General features: G+C 39.4%; 1 protein-coding gene across 1 annotated transcript in view; it reads left to right on the plus strand.

Moving 5' to 3' along the window:
- The first annotated feature begins 3,842 nt into the window (after positions 1-3,842).
- The window catches only part of HEATR1 (HEAT repeat containing 1), a 33,297-nt gene continuing 16,490 nt past the window's right edge, over positions 3,843-20,649 (plus strand). Inside the window, exons 1-20 of the mRNA XM_065729903.1 lie at positions 3,843-4,015; positions 6,360-6,576; positions 7,453-7,594; positions 7,962-8,063; positions 8,572-8,712; positions 9,046-9,257; positions 9,823-9,956; positions 10,807-10,915; positions 11,272-11,382; positions 11,814-11,931; positions 12,951-13,058; positions 13,449-13,553; positions 14,537-14,625; positions 14,939-15,150; positions 15,423-15,544; positions 16,576-16,773; positions 17,666-17,849; positions 18,009-18,157; positions 19,539-19,731; positions 20,245-20,417. Of these exons, the coding sequence (XP_065585975.1) occupies positions 3,874-4,015; positions 6,360-6,576; positions 7,453-7,594; positions 7,962-8,063; positions 8,572-8,712; positions 9,046-9,257; positions 9,823-9,956; positions 10,807-10,915; positions 11,272-11,382; positions 11,814-11,931; positions 12,951-13,058; positions 13,449-13,553; positions 14,537-14,625; positions 14,939-15,150; positions 15,423-15,544; positions 16,576-16,773; positions 17,666-17,849; positions 18,009-18,157; positions 19,539-19,731; positions 20,245-20,417 (2,961 nt within the window). The 5' untranslated portion in view covers positions 3,843-3,873. The remainder of the gene's footprint in view (positions 4,016-6,359; positions 6,577-7,452; positions 7,595-7,961; positions 8,064-8,571; positions 8,713-9,045; positions 9,258-9,822; positions 9,957-10,806; positions 10,916-11,271; positions 11,383-11,813; positions 11,932-12,950; positions 13,059-13,448; positions 13,554-14,536; positions 14,626-14,938; positions 15,151-15,422; positions 15,545-16,575; positions 16,774-17,665; positions 17,850-18,008; positions 18,158-19,538; positions 19,732-20,244; positions 20,418-20,649) is intronic.

Below are 20,649 nucleotides of genomic sequence, written 5' to 3' on the forward strand. Positions count from 1 at the left end.
AACATGAATGCAAACATTGCAGCTTCTACTGAAGGAGCCAAAGTAGTTTCTCCACAGAGAACTCTCTTCAAGTGCTGGCACACACAAAACACACAGAATGCCAAAGAGTAAGAAATACATTGGAGAAAATGCTGAGAAATACTTTTGTAAGTAAATAATTAGCTGTTAGCATTTCCCAAGTCCACTCTATGAAAGGTAGCACTGAGTCTTCACACCATCTCAAGCAAGCAGGGTCATTATTTAAACCCTAAAAATACGGTACCGCTAGCAAATCAACAGATTAAGAGATCTGGGCTTATCAGTAATACTCAGCTGCATGTCCTTGATACCAAAATCAAACACACTATTCCTTTTAATCACAGTTTGTTTTTCTCTGCCAGAAATCTCCAAAGCACGTAACAGCATGAACAGTTTCCAAGGCACAAGGAAGACAAAAGACAAACATTTTTTAAAACTGTACTGAAACACAAAGAAACTTTGGGGTCATTTCTGTAATTGCAGATACTTACATAAATATTTAAAAAAAAAAGACTATTTTCAATATTTTTAGTTATTGTTATTACTAATTTCTAATCTCTCATACATATTTATGTAAACATGCATACGTGTGTTAAAAAAAGGTTGTTCAGTTGTTGTCAGTGCCCACAGTGACACTGTGCTAGGCATGTAATTAATTCCTACATGAAGACACAAAGTTTTCTGCTTTCAGATATTATCATATACAGTTGCAAGGCCATTCTAGATTAACCATATGTTCATCAGGTATGGAAAAGGTGCATGGGCTGGAAGTGACTGGGGCAAATGAAGGAATGAAAGTGGCAATGGCTTCAACAACTAGCCAAGAGAAAGGTTGAAATTTCTATTTAATGTGTCTATGTAGTAATTAAACTGTTTCTCCTTCAGGGAAAAAGATGTGATTCATCTCAGCATATAAAAACAAAATTAAAAATGAAATCACATAACCAAAAAAAACCAGCAACTGGCTGATCTGGCAAGTAAATAGTGATTTGAACAGCTGCAGGTCAGGAATGGGTTGTTGCACCATACAAGATCTGCTGTTATTCCAACATTTGCCACTTGCTTAAATAACAGAGGCAGTAGAGAGTGGTAATAGCAAGAAAGTATACTGCAGTAAGACAAGCATGCTGCATTAAGAAGCAGGGTTCTTACTGATCACTTTTATCTTCTCCCAACCTTCCGTTATTTTCTCATTTATAATTTATAGCCCTGCTATGAAAGATGAGGCATGTCTAGTACACAACAGTCTCCTTGTTGCTCACTACATCCAAGACCCAAACGGCCACACGGCCACACTCTGATTACCAAGTTCTCCCAATGCATGGAACAACAGAATTCAGAACTACTACATCCCAAACCTACAACATCTTTTCTCTCAGTAGTATCTGACACATGTATTTTTTGTGACAATAAGTAGCTAACATATACAAAAAAAAAAAAAAAATTCAGCCTTATGAATGTAAAATCACAACAATTACAAAAAACTGTCACAATCACAGCAGCCACAAGATATTTTCCTGTTTTGTGTGGCCATGAAAATCCAATTTTCTAGCTGATTTTACCACAACACACAATAAGCATCAGGATAAAAACCACGTCAGCAGCTCAGCGATGAAAGAACTGCTTTTCTCCTTCAAATTTTTAAAAACCCTATTCTCCCTGATGTTTTTGAGACAAAATAGACATATCTTGGGTGAATAAAGTTAGGAGTCACAAAGGTGGCTGTTGCCTATTGCTTTCAAAGCAATGACTGCTTTGCATGTGCCTAGCAGAAGCACTTCTAGAACAGATATGTAAAAGCTTCCTTCACAATAATTTTGATTAGAAGCCCTTAGCTTGTGGTACCATATCATAAAGCCTTTAACATAGTAAAATCCCCAAAATAGCTTCTCTCCACCCATCCAGAGGGTTTCTATTTATTTTTAGATCTGGAATGCAGCTACGCATGAGAATTTATGACTGGGGGAAGCTGCAGTACATTTTCCAAGAAAAGACAGGGAAACATGATACTGCCTGCCACAGTGGTCAGTAAGCCGATGATATGCTTGATATCATGCCTAGCAAGCAAATTTCTCCCAGTCGTTCAACTGAAAAATTATTTTCACTTCAGTCCTGTTCCAGCAACAAGAACTGCAGTTTTCTGTAACCTCAACCGAAACTAAATTGTTTCTGCCTCCACTTACATTGGCTGCACAACTGTACAGCTCCTCTTACCTCACAAAAGTTACTCCTGAGTTTCACCAATTTAAGCATAGACTGAAAAGATGGGGAAAGTAAATCTTAACTCTCTAGTTTGATATATTTGTGTTCATACAAAATACAAGGACTCCAATCTCTTTGCTCCTAACGAAAGCCAAGGGGCTAAGGGCCTCAAGGCCTTATCAAAGTACACACTGCAGAAGGGCACTGCCTGATCATTTCACAATGAAGCCCAAATGCAAAGAGCAGCTGCATGTGGTTACAGAAAGAGAACAATAAGTAGATAACATTAAGCATGTAAACAATATTTTGCAAAGCTGAACATATATATTTTTTTGTGTCTATTGTTTCTACTGCATGCTAAATTATCGCCACATAGGGTAAGTTGTTATTTCTGACACCTGTGTACAATTCCTCAGCAATATTTGAAATAATTTTGCACACCTGCTGCTGGAATTGTCACATTTGGCATAATTATGTCCATCAGCTCACACCCAATTTTTTTCCAGGCACAACCCACATTCTCTTTCTGGCTTTGTGCATTTGCTTGAAGGTGCAAATCCTGCAGCCCTGAAGGCAAACTGGTGGGGGATGACAGTTTTTTTCTACTTTTCTACTAGGAGTTCATTTTTATCCTGAGGATGACCAAACCTTGGATGAGAAACTCAAGGAAGCTCTGGAATTCCCATCCTCAAGGATGCTCCAAACGCATCTGGCCAAACCTTCAAGCAATGTGCTGCAAAGTGGCAACGCCTTGGGGATGATTAGATGAGTTCTCCGTGGCTCTTCCAATCCACCTTACTTTGCAGCACTGCAGTGGGAATCTCACCCACACCAGCTACAGTTAGCTTTTAAGGCCCTTTTCTCAGGATTGCTGTTATTTTCACTTGCGTGAGCCACTTCAGGCATGGACAGATCCCAACATGGGAAAACTGAGTGCTGCGCACCCGTATTGTTAATACACCCTGATTACTGATTTCAGAGGGTGTGCTGGGCTCAGCAGAACACCAGCTGCACTCCGTGACAAAGGCACTTCATCAGGACCTCTCTCTCAATCTCTCAATCCCTCCCTCCCACGCATGAGGGCTTCACACCCCCTCTCCCCGCCTGAACACAAGGGCCCATCAGCAGCCGCACACCTCACGCCCCCGCAATAAAACAGCAGGGCACGGCGCATGCTCTGCGCAGCTCCCGCCCCCGCGCCGGGAAGGGGAGGAGGGGCGTGGCCTCGGCGCGTAGGGGCGGGGCTTCCTGTGCCACTGTAGCGGCTGTTTCCGGGTTAGCGGCGCGCGTAGCGCACGTGGGATCCGGCGCGGTGCTTGGCCAGGTGGGTGCTGGGGATCGCTGTGGAGGTGTGCCGGGTTGGGTCACCGTGAGCGGCCGCCCCACTCGTGTTACTCCTGATCCGGCTACGGCTCGTCCCCAGCTAGGTGCGCTCCTAGGTGGCAGCTTGCAGCGAGGCCCCGGCTTGGGACGCGATGGAGAGGGGCGGGTGTGTTTTCCTATACGCGCGGTGGGCGGTGGGGCTCGGGTTAGGGTGAGCTTGAGGAGCTTCTTCAGGGGATAGTGGTGCGGGATGCTGGCTTTATGTGTGGGCTGCTCCGATCTCCTTGTACAGGGTTTCTTTCAAGGTGTGTTTCCTCGGGAGGCGAAGCTATGACATCCCTCGCGGAGCAGCTGAAGCGGCTCGCCCTTCCCCAGACCGACCCCAGCCTCCTGAACCGCTCTGAGGCGGCCTCGCTGCTCTTCGATTGCAAGGAAGCCGCTGCTATTGACAGGGACACGTTTTTTGCAATTGGTAAGTTCTGCTCTTTACCTGTCAGAGATTTTGAAAGTTATTTGTTGATCCAAAAACAGGTGGGAACGATTAAGCAGTAAAAGTGAACTTAATTAAGAAGAGGAGTTCAAGGCTGTACAGCCTGGTCAGCATCACTGCAGTCAGTGGCAAAATCATGGAACAGGCTGATTTGAGCCCATTTCTGGACACGTGAAAAGTAAAGTAATTGGGAACAGTCACCACAGATTTGCTGTCTGTCTCCACTGGAGAGTGGAGACCATACTTCATGTTCACCCTAAGTACCTGCGTTCTAGGAGCAGAAGCCCGCTGACAAGTCCTTCCATTGATATAAGAGGACGTAAAGAGTTTTAGGGGAGGGCTGTGACAGTGATGATGAAGGGTCTGGAGGTTAAGGTGTGTGAGGAACAGTTGAGATCCCTGTCTTTTTCAGCCCAGAGCAGAGGAGCTGAGGGAGGCCTGATGGTGGCCGCAGCTCTCCCAGGGAGCGGAGGGGCAGCGCTGAGCTCTGCTCTGTGTGACAGCCACAGGGCCCGAGGGAACGGCGTGGAGCTGTGTCAGGGGAGGGGCAGCTGGGGGTTAGGGACAGGGCCTGCACCACAGGGCTGTGGGCATGGAACAAGTTGCACAGAGCAGTGGACATGGCCCTGAGAGCCGGAGTTCAGGGAGCGTTTGGACATCACTCTCAGACATGGGGTTTGGATTTTGGGTGGTAGTACGTGGATTCGATGATCCCTGTGGGTCCCTTCCAACTTAGGATTTTCTATGATTCTTTGCCTATGGGCTCTGGATGTCTTCTGTGACAGTGTAACTGAAGGTTTACAGCAAAGAGGAAGCAGCACGTCATTTAGTTTGAGGATTTTTTTTGTGCTGTCTTCCACGACAATTTTTGTTAACATTAGGACGTTCCAGTCGATCCAGAGGATGGCCAGATGGATAAAAAACTGTTTGGATACTCATGCGCAGTTGCAGTTAGCAGTTAGTATGTCCTGATTTGGAAGGGACCTGTAAGGATCTAGTTTTGTGTCCTTTTTGTACTGTGATGCCCAAACCTGCACACAGCACTGGAGGTGAGGCCACAGCAGCACAAGCTGGCCAGTCCCTTCCATCACCTGGTGGCAGTGCTGGGCCTGGTGTATCCCAGGGTATGGTTGGCCTTCCTGGCTACCTGGGCATGCTGTTGACTCGTATTCAACTTGCTCTTGATCAAGACCCTCAAATGTCAAATGTCAGGGCTGCTCTCCAGTGTCTCATCCCCCAGCCTGTATGTATAGTTCATGGATTGTATTTTCTGGAGTTTTAGTTTTTTTCAAAGATGTACCTTTGCTTGCTTCAGCCATATAAAATTGTGAAGTGGTTTTGCCTGGAAGGACCTCTGAAGGTCATTTGCTACTAATCTGACTGAGCACTGGCCAGTTAGTTCAGATTCTTCAGTTCTGTGTTTGGCTGATGGATGGAAGTTTCACAGTCTCTGATCTAACACTAGGGCTCTGGTCTGTGTTTGACGATCCCTGAGTTAAATAAATAAGTAAAAACATACATATTTTGACTTGGAATTTCCTGTGTTCCAGGTTACTTCTTTTCCCATCCAAATTTCTTTACCATGAAGCTTATTAGAAGCAAGAGCAAGCTCCCTAGAGAAGTGACTGATGCTCTGTGCCCATCTGTGTTTTTAAGGCATTTGGATAATGTTCTAAATGATGTTTGAACTTTGAGTTAGCACCAAAGTAGTCAGACAGTTGGACTCAATGATCTTTGTACACCCTTTCCAACTGAAATTGTTCTGTCCTGTCCTTCTATTGTACATCTCTGTGAAGGGTCTGGCTCCATTTTCTTGATAACCTATGCTACCCCACTAAGGAGTGGCAGACGGTAGTCAGATTTCCTTTTGGTGATCTCTTTACAAGGCTGAGCAAACACGGTTCTTGTCATTTGCTTTGCATGTCATTTTTCAGACCCAGCCATCTTAGTGGTTCTTTACTGGGTTCGTATCTGAATGTCAACGTTTTGATCATCATTGTACCCATTACTCCAGATACCGTGTCACAAAAGTGAAATGGAGGGGGAAGTTCAGCTTCCATAGTCTGTTGGCTATGCTCTTGCACACACAGTCCAGGATGCTGTGGGCCTTCACTGTTGGAAGAGCAAATGAAACTACCAAATTTTCTTCATTGAGAAATACTTTGTGTAGCAAGAGTTTTGGTCTTACCATTTGATTTGCCTTGTTATGGATGACATACACCACTATAATAAAGTGGTTGGGTATGATAGTGTGATGATGAAGGTGAATATGACTATTGGTTACATATGTTTCATTTAAACCATTCTTACATTATTTTTTCCACAGGATGCACTGGCTTAGAGGAGTTGATAGAGATTGATCCTTCCTTTGAAGTGTTCCAGTCCAGCTTGTTTAGTTCCATGTCCAAAGGCTTGGAACGCAGTGTTCAGACTAAAGCAGTCAATCAGCAGCTCAATCAGAATATTTCATTGTTCCTGATTCACCTGTCCCCATACTTTATGCTTAAGCCTGCACAGAAGTGCCTCGAATGGCTCATTAACAGGTAATCCACTGGAAACCGTATATGTCAGTACATTAGGCTTTCAGAAATGCAAGATGTTTTTTTCCCACATAATTTTGAATAATTATAGCTTAGTTTTCTGGAAGTACAGGGTTAAATGTTATTTGTATTTATATATCCATTAAAAATATATATACATTTGAGTTGAGTCTTTGTGGAGCCAGGTACTGTTCATTGCCAGTTAGATTTCTGTCATTTGATAAATTTCTGTAGCCTGTATAAAAATAATTACTTATTTGAATGGCAGTCAACCAAAGTCCACAACTCTAATCCTCTTACAGAGGACCTAGAGAGACATTTATGTAATACACTTTGAGATAATGAGCCGTGTAACAGCAGATTTTCAGTTTAAACTGTGAACTCATGAATGATACGTTCTTGTATTATAACAAGAACTAATTCATCTTATTTCAAAGTTAATTAAGAAGGTGTGAAATAAAAATGAGCCAAGTACTTTTATGAGGTGCTGTCCTTATTTATATAAATAGACCTATCAAGTTGTGAAAAGTATAACGTTTCATACCATGAAAGAGTGGGCAGTTGCTTTTGGTGTAAGATTGAATCACAATTATACATATATATAGTTCTGAAAATTGTGGTTCATTATTGTAACTTTAGATTTAGTAGTAATATTAATACTAAGGGACATTAAACCATAGTATGAAGTACTTTCCTTTATGGGCTATGTGTCTTGGGTTCTGCACTGTAGGCAGACCAGATGCCTGAGTCAGTGTGACAGTCTCCTCTGATCTTGCTTGAAATCAAGTAAACCAGATGTTCTGAGAAGAACATGGCTGGGTCTTTGTTTTGGACTTACAGTTATTTTTTAACTGACGTATGTGTTTGTTTGTTTCTTAGATTTCATATTCACCTCTACAATCAAGACAGTTTGATTGGTTGTGTTCTGCCATATCACGAGACTAAATTGTTTGTGAGAGTTATTCAACTTTTGAATATAAAAAGCCCAACTAGTAAATGGCACTGGCTGGATCCAATAAGGGTAAAGTACTCAACAGATGCATGCTGGGAGAAACATGAAAAACTTCATTAGTATCCTGACTCATTTCTAAGTTTAAGAATATGGTTCACCTGATCATATGATTAGTTGTAGGATTGTACTGAAAGATATAATTGCAGAAGTGGAGCCTGCATCCCCACTCCTTGCTTGTTATTTTTCTAAGTACAGTTATAGAACGTGTCAATCATAATCACTCTTTCTTTTGACAAAGTTAAAGAATGCTTTAAAGGTGTAGGTGTTGTTAGCTGATCAGTAGGATTAATTTAAAGGGCTTATATTAATCTTTTTACTTTGGGCATTTCACTTTACCCTGGAGTGTTCTAACTTCGTGTTTTTTCACCCTGAAAAGAAACCTGGTGTCCCTCTGGCAAGGGGTACTCTCATTACGCACTGCTACAAAGACCTGGATTTCATGGATTTCATCTGCAGACTGGTGGCAAAATCTGTGAAGGTTGTTCCTTTGTTCTAGAGCAATATTTGTGTGTTGTCGCTTGATTTTTTCCATCTTTAAATCAGTATTATGATGTTTATTAGTATTTGGAATCGTATACTGAATAGTAAAAAGCTCATTTGCATGTAAGCAACATGAAAAATTCTCATTGTTTATGTAGATTACACTTTATGGAAATTCTTAAGAAGAAGTGGCTGACAACCAATGATGCATGGCAGCTGTGTGGCTGTGCACTTCACAGTTATGAGCACTACACAGAGTAAATGGTCTTTTATGATAAAGTATAATAGCTGAAGAAAAGCATTAATATATTTGTACCTTATCTGCAACAGGGGGCAGTTACCTCTGGCCAAGTTTACTGCTAGGGAGAGGTGATGCTTTCAGTTGTTACAGCAGGAGCTGGTAGAATTTATGTGCTGAAGTTTTGAGATATTGCTCATTTTTGGGAAGCTGTATGTGTCTTCCCACTTTTCTTTGTGTCCCAACAACTAATTGTTCTGTGGTCCAGGTCTTTTCAGAATGTACTAGCAACTATGCTCAACTGAGAGTTCTTCTTGCATTTTATGCCTCCACCATTGTATCAGCTCTTGGAGCTGCAGAGAAGATAACAGACACTATAGTCTCCATGCTGCTCCCCTACATCCAAAAGGTACTCGAAGTTTTGTTTTCCTTCCTGTGTGTTGAAGCATAATGTGTTCCTCTAACATGTTTTCTGTTGCTAACATTCAAGATGGTTTGGAACATTAGGCAGGTGAAGTTCCTTGATTAATCATGCTTTCTCACAGCCCAGGTAAGCACTTCTAAGAACTCATGTATCTCTCTTCCTTTATTGGAAAGTTTATAGTTACTTAAAGGACATGGAGAAAAAGGTAATGTAGTTCCATGGATGTCAGGATGAAAAGGAATTGTATGTTGATGTACTTAAAAACAAAAAAAAAGTGCATGTCAGAAATAGTACATCCTTGTTTTTCTCTTTTCCAAGGGCTTGAAGTCCTCTGTGCAGGATTACAGAGCAGCAACATATATGATAATATGCCAGATGACAGTAAAAGTGACAGTAGATTCCTCCTTGGTGCATTCCTTGATGTTCCAGATAAGCAAGACGTTATCTAAAGTGCCCTCGTTAGCCAGGGAAGGAGTTGCTTGCTTGAACCTACTTCTGCAAACTCAGAGAGGAGACAGTCTTGGGAAAAAGTAAGTCTACATCAATTGAAACTCCCCCTGCTTAAAAGCTCAGGTTGCACTTTGGGAATTTGAACGTTTTCATCTTGCTCATTAAAGGCGAACTTCTGTGTCAGAAATGTTAGTAGTTGATGTGTCCAAGGGCTTGGAGGTGTCTTTGGCTCTTCAAAAATGTTTATGGTCACTACAGCTAAGGAATGTCAGTGGTTCAAATCTGTCATTGTTCAGTCTCCTGCCACTTCCAGGATTTCTATCCATGTGCAAAATTCAAGCCTGTCAGTAAGGTTTTCGTGAAAGTGGGAATCATGGAAGTGATGCTAGCATAATAACAATAGCACAAATTTGGGGTTATTTAAATAGCTTGGAAAAAAAAGTTCTGTCCCTTCAGCAGAAAGGTATTAGCTTCTTATGCAAGGGCTGCTCTGAAACTGAAACCCTTACAATCTTTTCAGCATTTGTTTTCAGCAGTGCTGTTACTTGCTTCTAAGAACTGAATCCTCAGGAATGTTTTGAAAGTGTTGGTAAGCCAGATAACTATATGTTTGTTTCCCCCCCCACCTCCCATTCTGTTGTGCAGGCCATTTAATCATCTGTGCAGGAACCCAGAGCTGGTAACACTTCTACAAGGCCTTTCAGAAGGCTATGATATCTCTCCTCTTCTGCGCTACCTGTTGCCTCACTTGATCAGCAGTATCATGAAACGTGACACAGGTAAGTTCGCGTGTGTATTTACAGTTCCATCGAGTCTCACAGACAGATAGATAGCTGTTCTAAATGTTTCAGCTATGCCATTTTCCTTTTGCTTCTGCCTCTAAAACTGCATCAGTACACATGAAGGTGTCGTTGAGCTTGTGTGTGTGGATGGTGCCTGTTTTTCCAGGTTTTACAGAAGATGCTGTTTCAGGCATTGTTCTGTCTGTGTCACTTCAACTTAAGTGTTGATTTTCAGTATTCATCATTAATTTAATTTTAAAGTATTGAATTTCTGACTCTTAGAGGTAGTGTAGTATTACAAAATCCATATTTTGAATCCTCTGCATAGATCATTTATAGATAGATTACATGTACTCTGTAAGTAGTTTAAGTGATAGAGTTCTTTGCTTGGTCAATTAAATGTGCCTGGAAATGTGCCTGGAAAATGAGGCTGGCTAGTGTGCATAGCCTGTGCCTGTACTAGCAAGTCTACTTGTGCTGTTAGCTGTTGTAACTGGCAAATCATGTTTGGGAAAGCTTTTTAGTTGAAAAGCAGTAAACTTTTAATTAAATACAAGGAAGCTCTCACAAGTTGATGGTATAGGTTGTGGTAGCAGAACTGAAATGCTCAATAATGTACCTGAGCTTAATGGTAGCAATAGAGCTTTTGACATTTTAATGAAGTTAGTGTAAAGCACTGCTAGTAGCACACTGAGAGTTAGTGCAAGTAATCAGTGGAAGCTGTGGTTTTAAGTTGTGCATTTGGTTCACCAGGTAATATTGCCTATACAAGCTGTTAGTTTTAATCAATATGAGAAGGTTATGTTCCAAGTGTTGCTCAACTTCTATGGTCACTCATTGTTCTTAGAGGAACAAGAAGATTCTGAGGAGACAGAGGATCATATTTACATCAAACATCTTGAAGCTATTCTTCAGAGTATACCACTGGAAAAGGATTTAGATCATCTGTTGGCTTCGTGAGTTAACTTAGATTGATTATTTTCCTGGAGTACTACAGTTATTTCTGTATTAATAACAGTACCCTTTTAGAGTCATGTTTTTCTACTTACAAGTTTAACTCCAAGCTTAGATTTCAAAAACAATAATCTGAATGATAATTGGATAATGATTATCCAGATGATCCATGTTTTTATCATGCTTTTAGCACTTGTAGAAATACTTACAGAACAGTGTGAAATTTTAGGCCATGAGCAAATCTGTACTTGCAGTAAGTAATGCATATTAATTACCTGCTTAACAGTGTATTTTATAACATTAATGAGAACTGTCTTGTCTTAAAAATGATGACTTTTTCTTTTATTTGTTATTTCAGCAAGTTTCTTGAAGAGTTTATCTCCTATGGTACAGAGATTGAATCTAATCCCACCAAAATGGCTGCAATCAGTCAAAAGCTGCTTCCTCTTATCAGACTGCTTGAGAGAAAGTAAGTTCCATTTTTCTATAGCAGACCTACAGTGTGTAGACTAGTGATATCAGCTATGATCTTGGTTACTGGGTGTTGTAAACACTATCTTCTTGCCTAAAAAAATACGATAAGAACAACTGACTCTTGATCATTGTCTATGTTTTATTTTACTGATCTGTCCTTATCTGTTTTCTCATCACTGCAATACCTGAGCACAGACATACTGGCCCATTTTTATTTCTGTTCATCATTTAACTTAAGTGGGCTGCATATCAACCGTCCAAGATAAGACATAATGGTTGATTGCCTTTGCAAAGTTTCTTAAAATAAATGGTTTGGAAAAGTGCCTGTGCATTCATCTTCCTTGCATTTCCCTCTATTTTTCTTTAGAAAATACATGCTCTTCTGCAATGCCCTGTGAAAAACATACGGGGTTTTGTTTTTGGCAGGTATCCCAAAGCCTTAGACTCTGTGTTGGAGGAGCATCTGGAAGGTGCTACAGATCAGACCAACCAAAATATTTTTCACCAATTTATTTCTCTTTCATTAAGCTGTGGAAAATACAAGGTAGGTAGAAGCTTCATTCCTCATCCTACCTCTTATTTGGTTACACTGTCAGAACTATGATGCTGTGGCTAAGTTCTAGTCTGTCTTCCTCTTTTTATACTCTGTCTCTGCCATTCTCCAGCATAAATGCCCATGACCTTACTTAAATGGGGGAAGGTGGTTGATCTAAGTTATAATAAAACCAAAAGCTTTTGGATTTTTTAAGTTCATGTTCATTATGAACGGTCATGAGTACTGGCTTTTCTTTGATGATTAAAATGTACTCATTTCCACCTTGTTGTTATCAGTAACTTTGCATTGATTTTACAAATGCTTACATTCAGTAACAAGGAATGAAGAATAAAGTTATCTACAGAATTCTTCCTGTGCCATTTCTAAAGAGTAATTGAAACTCAGACTAACAGAGAATAACTGTAAGTGCAACAGATTTGTTTAAGAAATTATTGTTATTTTGTATTATTAAGAGATGGTAAGTATTGTGAGTTTTGTTTGTAGTGACTGAAAGGCTGGAATCACTTTGGAAAAGAAGTGTTTTGTGTATGTTTTGGTACTGATTTTTCTAAAGACACAGTTTATGTTACAAAATAACACTTGGATTACGAGAAAAACAGAGAAACAAAGCACACAGAATGAAGGCGTATGACCCTTTTTCTGGCCTTTAAGGTTTGTGAGATAAAGGCAGGCAATTGTACTGGCAGGGATGCCTTTTTTAACAGTTTCTGTCTGTGGTCTGTCACACTGACACTGTCAGAGCCTTCTCAGAATCCTTAGATAAGAGTAATGTTTTTCCAGGACAAAAAGGTGTCTGTGGTTGATGGTACTTTTCAGGTTGCGTTCCAAAACTGTCTTCCAAAATGAGGAAGACCAAGTTTGAAACAGTTATATGACATCATTGTTCTGCAGTTTTTTGGTCAGGTTCTCTTCTCCAAAAAATTGCAGAAAGAATCTCCTCCGTTATCCTGACATACAGTATGAGTATTTTTAACATCTGGTGAGTGACTCTGAAATCTGTATTTCAGTTTCTGGAAGACTCTGATACCTCACTTCTGCTTAGTTTGAATCATCCTCAGCCAGCTGTGCGAGTCCTGGCTCTTCAGCATTTGAAGGATGTTATTGAAACATCAAAGGTTTGTGTCCCAATTCTCTCACTTGGAGGACTTACTTAACATATCAAATATAACATCTGAAAGCTGTTTGCCAGAAGTACTGGTTAAAGACAGTAGACACGTTAGACGGTTCATAAGTGTTATCCTGACATGATATTTTCTGGAGGCTTCTGGCAGCATTTTCCTTTGTTCTGAAGTCTGCATGTAGTTCTTGTATAATAAGCTGCTTGTAGACTAAGTTAAAACCTAAGTCAATGGTTACTTTTATATTTCTTCCTTTTGTTGTTGAAATTTAGCTTAGTTACTTGCGGTTAAGTCTACATGATTTTTCTAGTTCTACAATTCCAGTACTTCACCAAAAGCCTGTAAATTGTGCTAACGTATTTTTTTCTTGGCTCTTCTTTCCTTTAGTTTCTTCAGGAAGGATTTGATCAGTCATTCATAGAAGAGGCAATTTTTGGGCGCCTCAAAGATGACAATAGAGATGTTGTCATGTCTGCTTTCAGTGTTTTGGAGGTATGTGTATTTTTTTTGATAAGTTAGGTGAGATTCCAGCCGCTTCCGAGGATATGTCTGGAACGTAGTCTTTATAACTTCCTTTCTGCTTATCTTTTTTGCTCTTCTTGTACTCCTGTCTTTGTTGTATGGTATTTTTAACAAGGTGAAACAGCATAGACTTGGAGGCTGTTGTTTACTTTGTCTTACATACCCCTCTCCTGCAGTTTTCTCATCTTTCTTCAAGTTTGTAGTTAGCCTGAATTTACATTTCCTTATGTAGCTACTAAAGGATATTTGAATCTTTGATATCTTGCTTATCCTATCCGTATCACTATAAAAATGCAAGCAATGTCAAATGACTTCTGTATGGAAAATGACGCAATGACAAGTCATTTCACTAGTGAGAAATATTCAGCTGAGTTTTTCCATATGGGAGTCATTTGGTCAGTTGATATGAGCTCAGTACTAAGTGCCAGCTCAGGTTCACTGGATCGGATTCTGGTATGCATTGTACTGATTGTTTCCAACAAGGGTAACAGTCTGTCTTTACTGCTTCCACTAGTAGTAGTGGGACATATTATTAGCAGCAGTATACTTGGCCTTTTGTGTTCATTCATCCTCACTAAAATATGGGAATAGACATGATTGTATTTAAACTTGAATATATTTTATTAACATGTTTGGTTTTTTTCATAAATGTAATACGTAAAGTAAAAGCAGTTATTACTCAGAATGCTTTGCTTTAGTTTACCAGTTTTACCTAACATTTCTACATTTAATGAATTCTCCATACTTCATCATATCGAGAGGCCATACTGGGCAGCCTTATAACATTAGCTTACCCCAGTGATAATTTTATTACATGGTCGTCAATAGGAGTTTCATTAGTGATTTTTGACTTGTATTTCCACTTGGTACAGCAGATAACATTGTCCATTGTGAACAGTAAATTATTTTGAATTTTATTATACTTACATTTCTTTTTCTCGATTACTTTCCAGATTTTCAGGAAACAAGTAAATCCAGAAGTAGTGGTATCAAGCCTACTGAGCATCTTCCAGAGAGCTGATCTCTCAAAGGATGGAAAGTGGTACATCTGTGTCTTTTTTCAGGCTATTTTCTCCCTGTATAAATTAAATAAGAGAGTAACTCCAAAGAACGTTTAAAATGCTTTTCACTTTAAATATTTTTTCTTATGCTTTATCTGTGCTGAATTATAAGAGGATTTTTCAGCTGTTTGTATACTATTTCCAGTGAGTTCCTTGTTTGTTCTCGCTGCTAATTGGATTCTCAAAAAAAGGAAAAAAAAACTTCGGAAACGTCACGGAAAATGGTGAATAAAACAAGGAAATGTAACAGACATGCAAAAAAAATGGCTTATCAACATCACTTTCTTCTCTTAGGTATAAGGTTCTGGAGCGAGCACTACAAATTTTAGTCAAAGAGGAGATTTTAAAAGAGAAGAAGGAACTACTGGATGAGGCAGTAATGCAGCTGTTGCCCTTTATGGTGTTCACTAATGCAAATTCAAAATCTTCAGAGTGGAAAATGTCTGTTTGTCTATCAGAATCTGACCTCTGCTCTTTACACCCTTTACTGAAGGATTGGCCAGAAGGTAATGTATTAAATGTAACTAATCTGATGACAAAAGAATTGTGACAGTTTAGTACTTAATACTTACTGAACTTGAATGCTTATTGAGAGAGACTGGCTGTTGTTATCATGCTGTCATACTAGGAGTGTGAATAGATTTCTTCAAAAAACTCATTGTAAAAATGAAGTTGTATAGTATTTTTCTGACTGCATCTTATAATTGAGCTGTCAGTGTTTTAATATGTGATTTGTGTACCTGTGTTCTCTGATTTATTTATTTTTCCTATGGAATAGTTCTTCAGGAAGCAGTTAAATCTAGCAAGTCTGCAGAACTGGTTGGAGTAGTCAACAAGAAAATGATTCTGCTGTTTTCTAAAAACATGACTTCAGGGGACTCTTCCTTACTATTGCAAATGGTATGCATACCATGTTTCCCTAATTTGAATTCCTACATGGTCACTTTAGTAGAGCAGGCGTGGTATAGAAGAATTTTGTGTTGTTCATAACATCTCATCATCATGCTTCTTGGGAGATATATTCAATAAGAAACCCCAGTGCAAGCTAGATAAAACACATTTCTGTCTTTTCATAAGGAAAATTAAAAATGAAGCTATTATCTGTTTGGACAGATTATCTGTGTAATTCAATTTGGTTCGTTTTTAGTTTCTTGAAAAAAAAATCTGGATATTTAATAAGTTTACATGTGAGTAGAAGTGCACACACATGTATGCGCATTCCTAGGTTCCAAAGAATACCTTTACAGCAGGCAGTAATTTTTTACCAATGATAGAAAGTAGCAGTGATGTATTTACACTTGCAAATAAAACATGCCGTGAAGCTGTTGCAACCCTGCACTTCAGGAAAGCCAACTTTGACCTCTCAAGAACCTACTTGCAGTATCCCATGGGTTAGAGCACTGTAAGAGAAGGGGGCCTAGGAGAGTTGGTTGACATTCAAGCACCACTCCTTCCAAGTCAAGATTGGTGCATCGCTAAGAGTAAGAAATCAGGCAAAGATGGAGACTCTTTGTAGATGAGATTGGAGCTCATTGAAGAATTCAAATGGAAGAAGCAAATCTATGGAATGTGGAAAAAGGAGTCTGGCCGCTTAGGAGGAATATAGGAACATCGTTAGGCATGAAGGGATGTGATGAGGAAGACGAAGGCCCACTTGGAATTAAATCTGCCAAGGGAGGGCACTGACAAGAAAAGCTTCATTTAAGTGTGTTAAGTGTGTCAGTAGTAAAAGGAAGGCTAGGGAAAATGTGGGTGTGCTGCTGAATGATGCGGGTGCTTTGGTAGTGGAGGATGCTCAAGGGAACTTCCTTTAGCAGGGTGTTGGACTAGATGATCTCTAGAGCTCCTTTCCAACCCCTGTGTTTCTATGAAAGTCATAGTGAAGTCACACTGTCTTACAGACTCACTTTTTCTCCTTTCCCATTTCCAAGGTTGATGATCTGATACTTGTTGCTGAAACGGAATCTGACAGTGTGAGACAGAAAGTAACTGCACATGTAGTTGGTTCCATGCTTGTTCAGTGCTGCTGCAATTTACAGATTAAGGAAAAATATTTTTCAGTGGCGCTCAGAGTCTTTCGTTTCTTGGATGAAAAAATACGAAATCTTGGAGCTTGTCATCCTGAAGAGGTAAGATGTAAACAGTTTGGGTAATACATTTCCTCTACTACTAAGAAAATGCTTTATATTATAGGAACAGGAAATTCAAAAACCTTAAACTGAAAATCTGTTTCCAAAGCAAAGTCTTTCACTTGACAGCAGTAATAGAAGCTGCCATTAAGAGTTGCTGTTACATTTTACCACTCCAGTGAGTTCCTGTTTAAAAAAATAAAGAAATGAAGAACTCTTGCCTTGTGCCCCACCAAGTGGCTCAGTGCATCACTGCTGCGAGGTTGGCACCAAATTGGAATCATTTTTAACAGCTACCTTGTGTCATCATGTGTTGTCATTATTCAGCTTAGGAATGCAAGGTTTTTTTTAGTTGTTGAGTAGAGGCTTTGGTGTCTTGTTTGATATGGGAAGGAAGGAAATACAGCAGAGTATAAAAAGGGCTTATATTAATTACAGCTTCCTGCAAATCCTTGGAGTAATACTGAAAGCTCCTAGCTTGTGAAACTCCATAAGCAATAGTATTGATGTTTATTTGGAGATGACACAGAATTAGGAGCAGCCATTGGGTGAGCAGGAACAACATTCAGAAACACTATTGCTGCCTCTTTCACCTATCTTTCTTTTCATTAATATTTCCCAGCAGGTTTGTTGCTGATGTTGTTTGTTTATTTATTTGAGACAGTTTGCTTTCTTGTCTGTATAAGAAACCCACTTGAGCAGGGCTGTGTCTTTTAATGTACACCTCCCTTGCATACATTATGTAGCAATGTGGAATTAGAAATGGAATTCACTTCCTAAGAATATCCATTTTGAAGTTAGAAATGAAATACTGCTGGATGTTAGTGCTAAATTCTGTTTTCTGTTGGATGAGATTGTGACAGTGTCCATTTAAATAAATATTCATTCACAGGAAACTCCCTCAAATTGGTCTGTTGAAACAGTACAGGAAAGTTTGGTGCCAGTGGACTTATTAACAACATACATAGAAAAGCTCAACAGTGATCAAAGTGTTGATGCAGAGGAGTCAGCTATATTTGTGTTTCTATTGAGAAGCTTCATTAGTCACCTAAAACCTCCTCCATCCTTTGCAAAAGGTAGGCATTAAGGTTTTGACTGTCATCTTTTATGCAACAATCTGAGGTGACTATGAAATCTGTTCATGTCTTATTTTAACTAAAGCTGTTTATTTCCTCTTTGTTCCTCAAGTTGTTATATGCATCTGCTGTAACAGAGTTATAATCTGTGTTTTTTAGAAGAAACTTGGTGGAATCCTGAATCTCTAAATCAAGATTGCAAGGACTACCTGCACCTCCTTTTGGGGCTGTTTGACCTACTTGTTTGTGGAGCTAGTGAGGGGAGCGATGCTGTTCAGTACAGAGTATTGATGAATCTCTTACTCAAGGTATTATATTTAGATCTATTTTCTTAGTTAGAACACTGTTCTGAGTTATTATGCTGAATATTATGCAAATATTACTCAGAAACACATAATTTGAAAGAAAAGTGAGAAAATTGAGAATTGATCATGCAACATTGCTTGTGGAGTGCAAATGCTGCAAGCAAATTAGAGTCCTAAGCTTCAGCTGATTATTTCACTCCAATTGAATGCACTAGAAAACCAGAGCAAAAATCAAATGGACAAGCTGGGGCAAAAGTGTGAATGCATAACACTGATTTCCTTCATTGCTAACTTAAACTTAAGTTAGAACTTCTGGTCCTACCTGAAGCAAAACAAGCAGTTGCTCTATAAAATTTGCTAGCTTTTAAATACAAAAATTGAAAGGAGAACTTCTGCAAGTCTTAGATGAATAACAAGACAGGAGAATGGATTACACAAAGTTTGAGGAATGGATTTACTAATGTCCTTAGGAGAAGGTGACAGCTGCAGTAATAATTTGCTTCTGTCACTTTTGGATTAGTGCTGACCTCTGATTTTGAGTGTTTAATTTGAAAAGGAGAAGAAAATTATTTTTTCCTGCTCCAGAGTAATTACCTGAAGCAAAAGGTAGAGTTTGGTGGAATCCTGGAAAAGACAACAGGAAAGAGTATGTGTAAGCTTTGTCTCTTGTTCCAGCAAGGTCTGTTCAGTCTGCTGGATAGTGAGTGGGCACTCCTGTTTGCTGAATGGAGACCTCTGAGAATTCCAGAGGGCAGTCTTCAAACAGGAAGAGTGTTAGATATTGTCAGACCATGCAGTAATCAAGAACTATAATTTCATTTGGAAGACTGCTTCAAAATCAGAAGTCATCCTTGTTAAGCTTTGACAGAATGGTCATAAAGCAAAGAGGAAATAATTGGATGTAGATGTGTGAAAAACTGAATCAAATCTTCTGGAGCAGCTACCTGCTGAAGAGGCGGGGAGAAAGAGGCAGGAGTGCTCTGACCTGTATCTGACAAGGTACAGCAATACAGGTATGATTCAGGGTTTATTTTGGTCCTATAAAAAGGCTTATATAGAAAATCCAGAAGTAAAAACCTAAGACTAACCTTTAGTGTGAATATTCAGTAGAGAAACTGTGCCACACAAGGAAGCTATAATGCCCATCCTGAGATATTGGCTTACAGATTTCTGAAACAAAAGTATTCTTGTGGATGTGGATTTAGTCTGCAACGAGAAGGGAAAATATACTGTATGTACATGCATCACTCTTTATTATTTATGTGTACTCCTTTAATTTAGGTGGTTTACCTGATGTTGTGAATAATATTTGCCCAAATAAATTAAAGTTTTCCAACAAATGCTTTTCTTTTTCCCCTTCTATTTTTTTTTTCATTGCATTTAGGTACATCTAAAAGATGCAGAGGTTCTCTTCAAATTCCTTTCAGTTTTATGGACTTATGGCTTTAGCCTTTCAAATCATCTGAATTATGAAGTCAATGCAATGCTACAGACTCGAGCTCTGTATATTGCTTATGCAGTGCTTGTATCTCAGACTTACCAAAAGAAGAAACAACTGTTATCACTATCTTCTCCAGGTAAAGTAAAATGGCATCTCATCTAAGTCTTAATCACAGTATTTTTAAATTTCTTAATTTCATGTCATTTTCCTGTATTTTATACCAGGAAGGGTATCTCTAGTCATTTTTGTTCAGGAGTGCAAGGCTAAGATAGCTCTTTCTTGCTGATTCACTGCTGTAGTAGATAGCGCAGTCTTGGAAGCAGTTGAAACACTTATTTTTTTAATCTTCAGGGTGTTAAAGAAACAAGCTCGTATGCTGAGGAAGTCAGTTACAACACCTTACCTTCTGCTTAGTAAAAGGATGTGGCAGTCAGTAGCAGTATACATATTCTGCAAGTTTAAATGTGAATATTAGAAGTGTGGTGAAGGTGTTTCAGAGCTATGTTGTCTTCTTGTAGTCTGGAGGTTTCTAGTGAGAAGACAACTCTTTAATTCCAAAGTAATGTCAGTGCCTCTTCAGAGACAATTACGATAAAATTCTGAAGGTGCAATTCTGTTCACTTTTCCTCCTCCTTTTCTGTTTTTGCAGTGGTGATATCTCTGCTAATTAATTTGGGTAGCCCTGTGAGTGAAGTTCGAAGGGCTGCTCTCAATTGTTTCCATTCCTTGAGCAGTGTGAAAGAGTCTCTGTTTCATCCTGTTCTTCAGCATCTGGGACAAAAGATGGAGGAGATCATATCTGACCCTACGTACATAACACAGGTATTTTTGACATTAAGGTGTGCATTGGTTTTGTCTGTGGCTGTGAGGATTACCTGAAGAGGAAATCAAGTGAACTGGAAGAGCTCATCATTTCTGTCAAGTTGCCAGCTTTGAAGGAATATGATTTTTTATAGATGGTTTAGATGGTGGGCTACCAAGACCATGTGTGTCAGACCAGTTCAATTGCAAATTTGAAAGAAAAAGCAGTGGATTTCACTTGAATAACTGATGA

This window comes from Cyrtonyx montezumae, unplaced genomic scaffold (genome assembly GCF_038088225.1).
Source record: "Cyrtonyx montezumae isolate F1298 unplaced genomic scaffold, pur_monq_1.0 scaffold_0, whole genome shotgun sequence".
Lineage (NCBI taxonomy): Eukaryota > Metazoa > Chordata > Aves > Galliformes > Odontophoridae > Cyrtonyx > Cyrtonyx montezumae.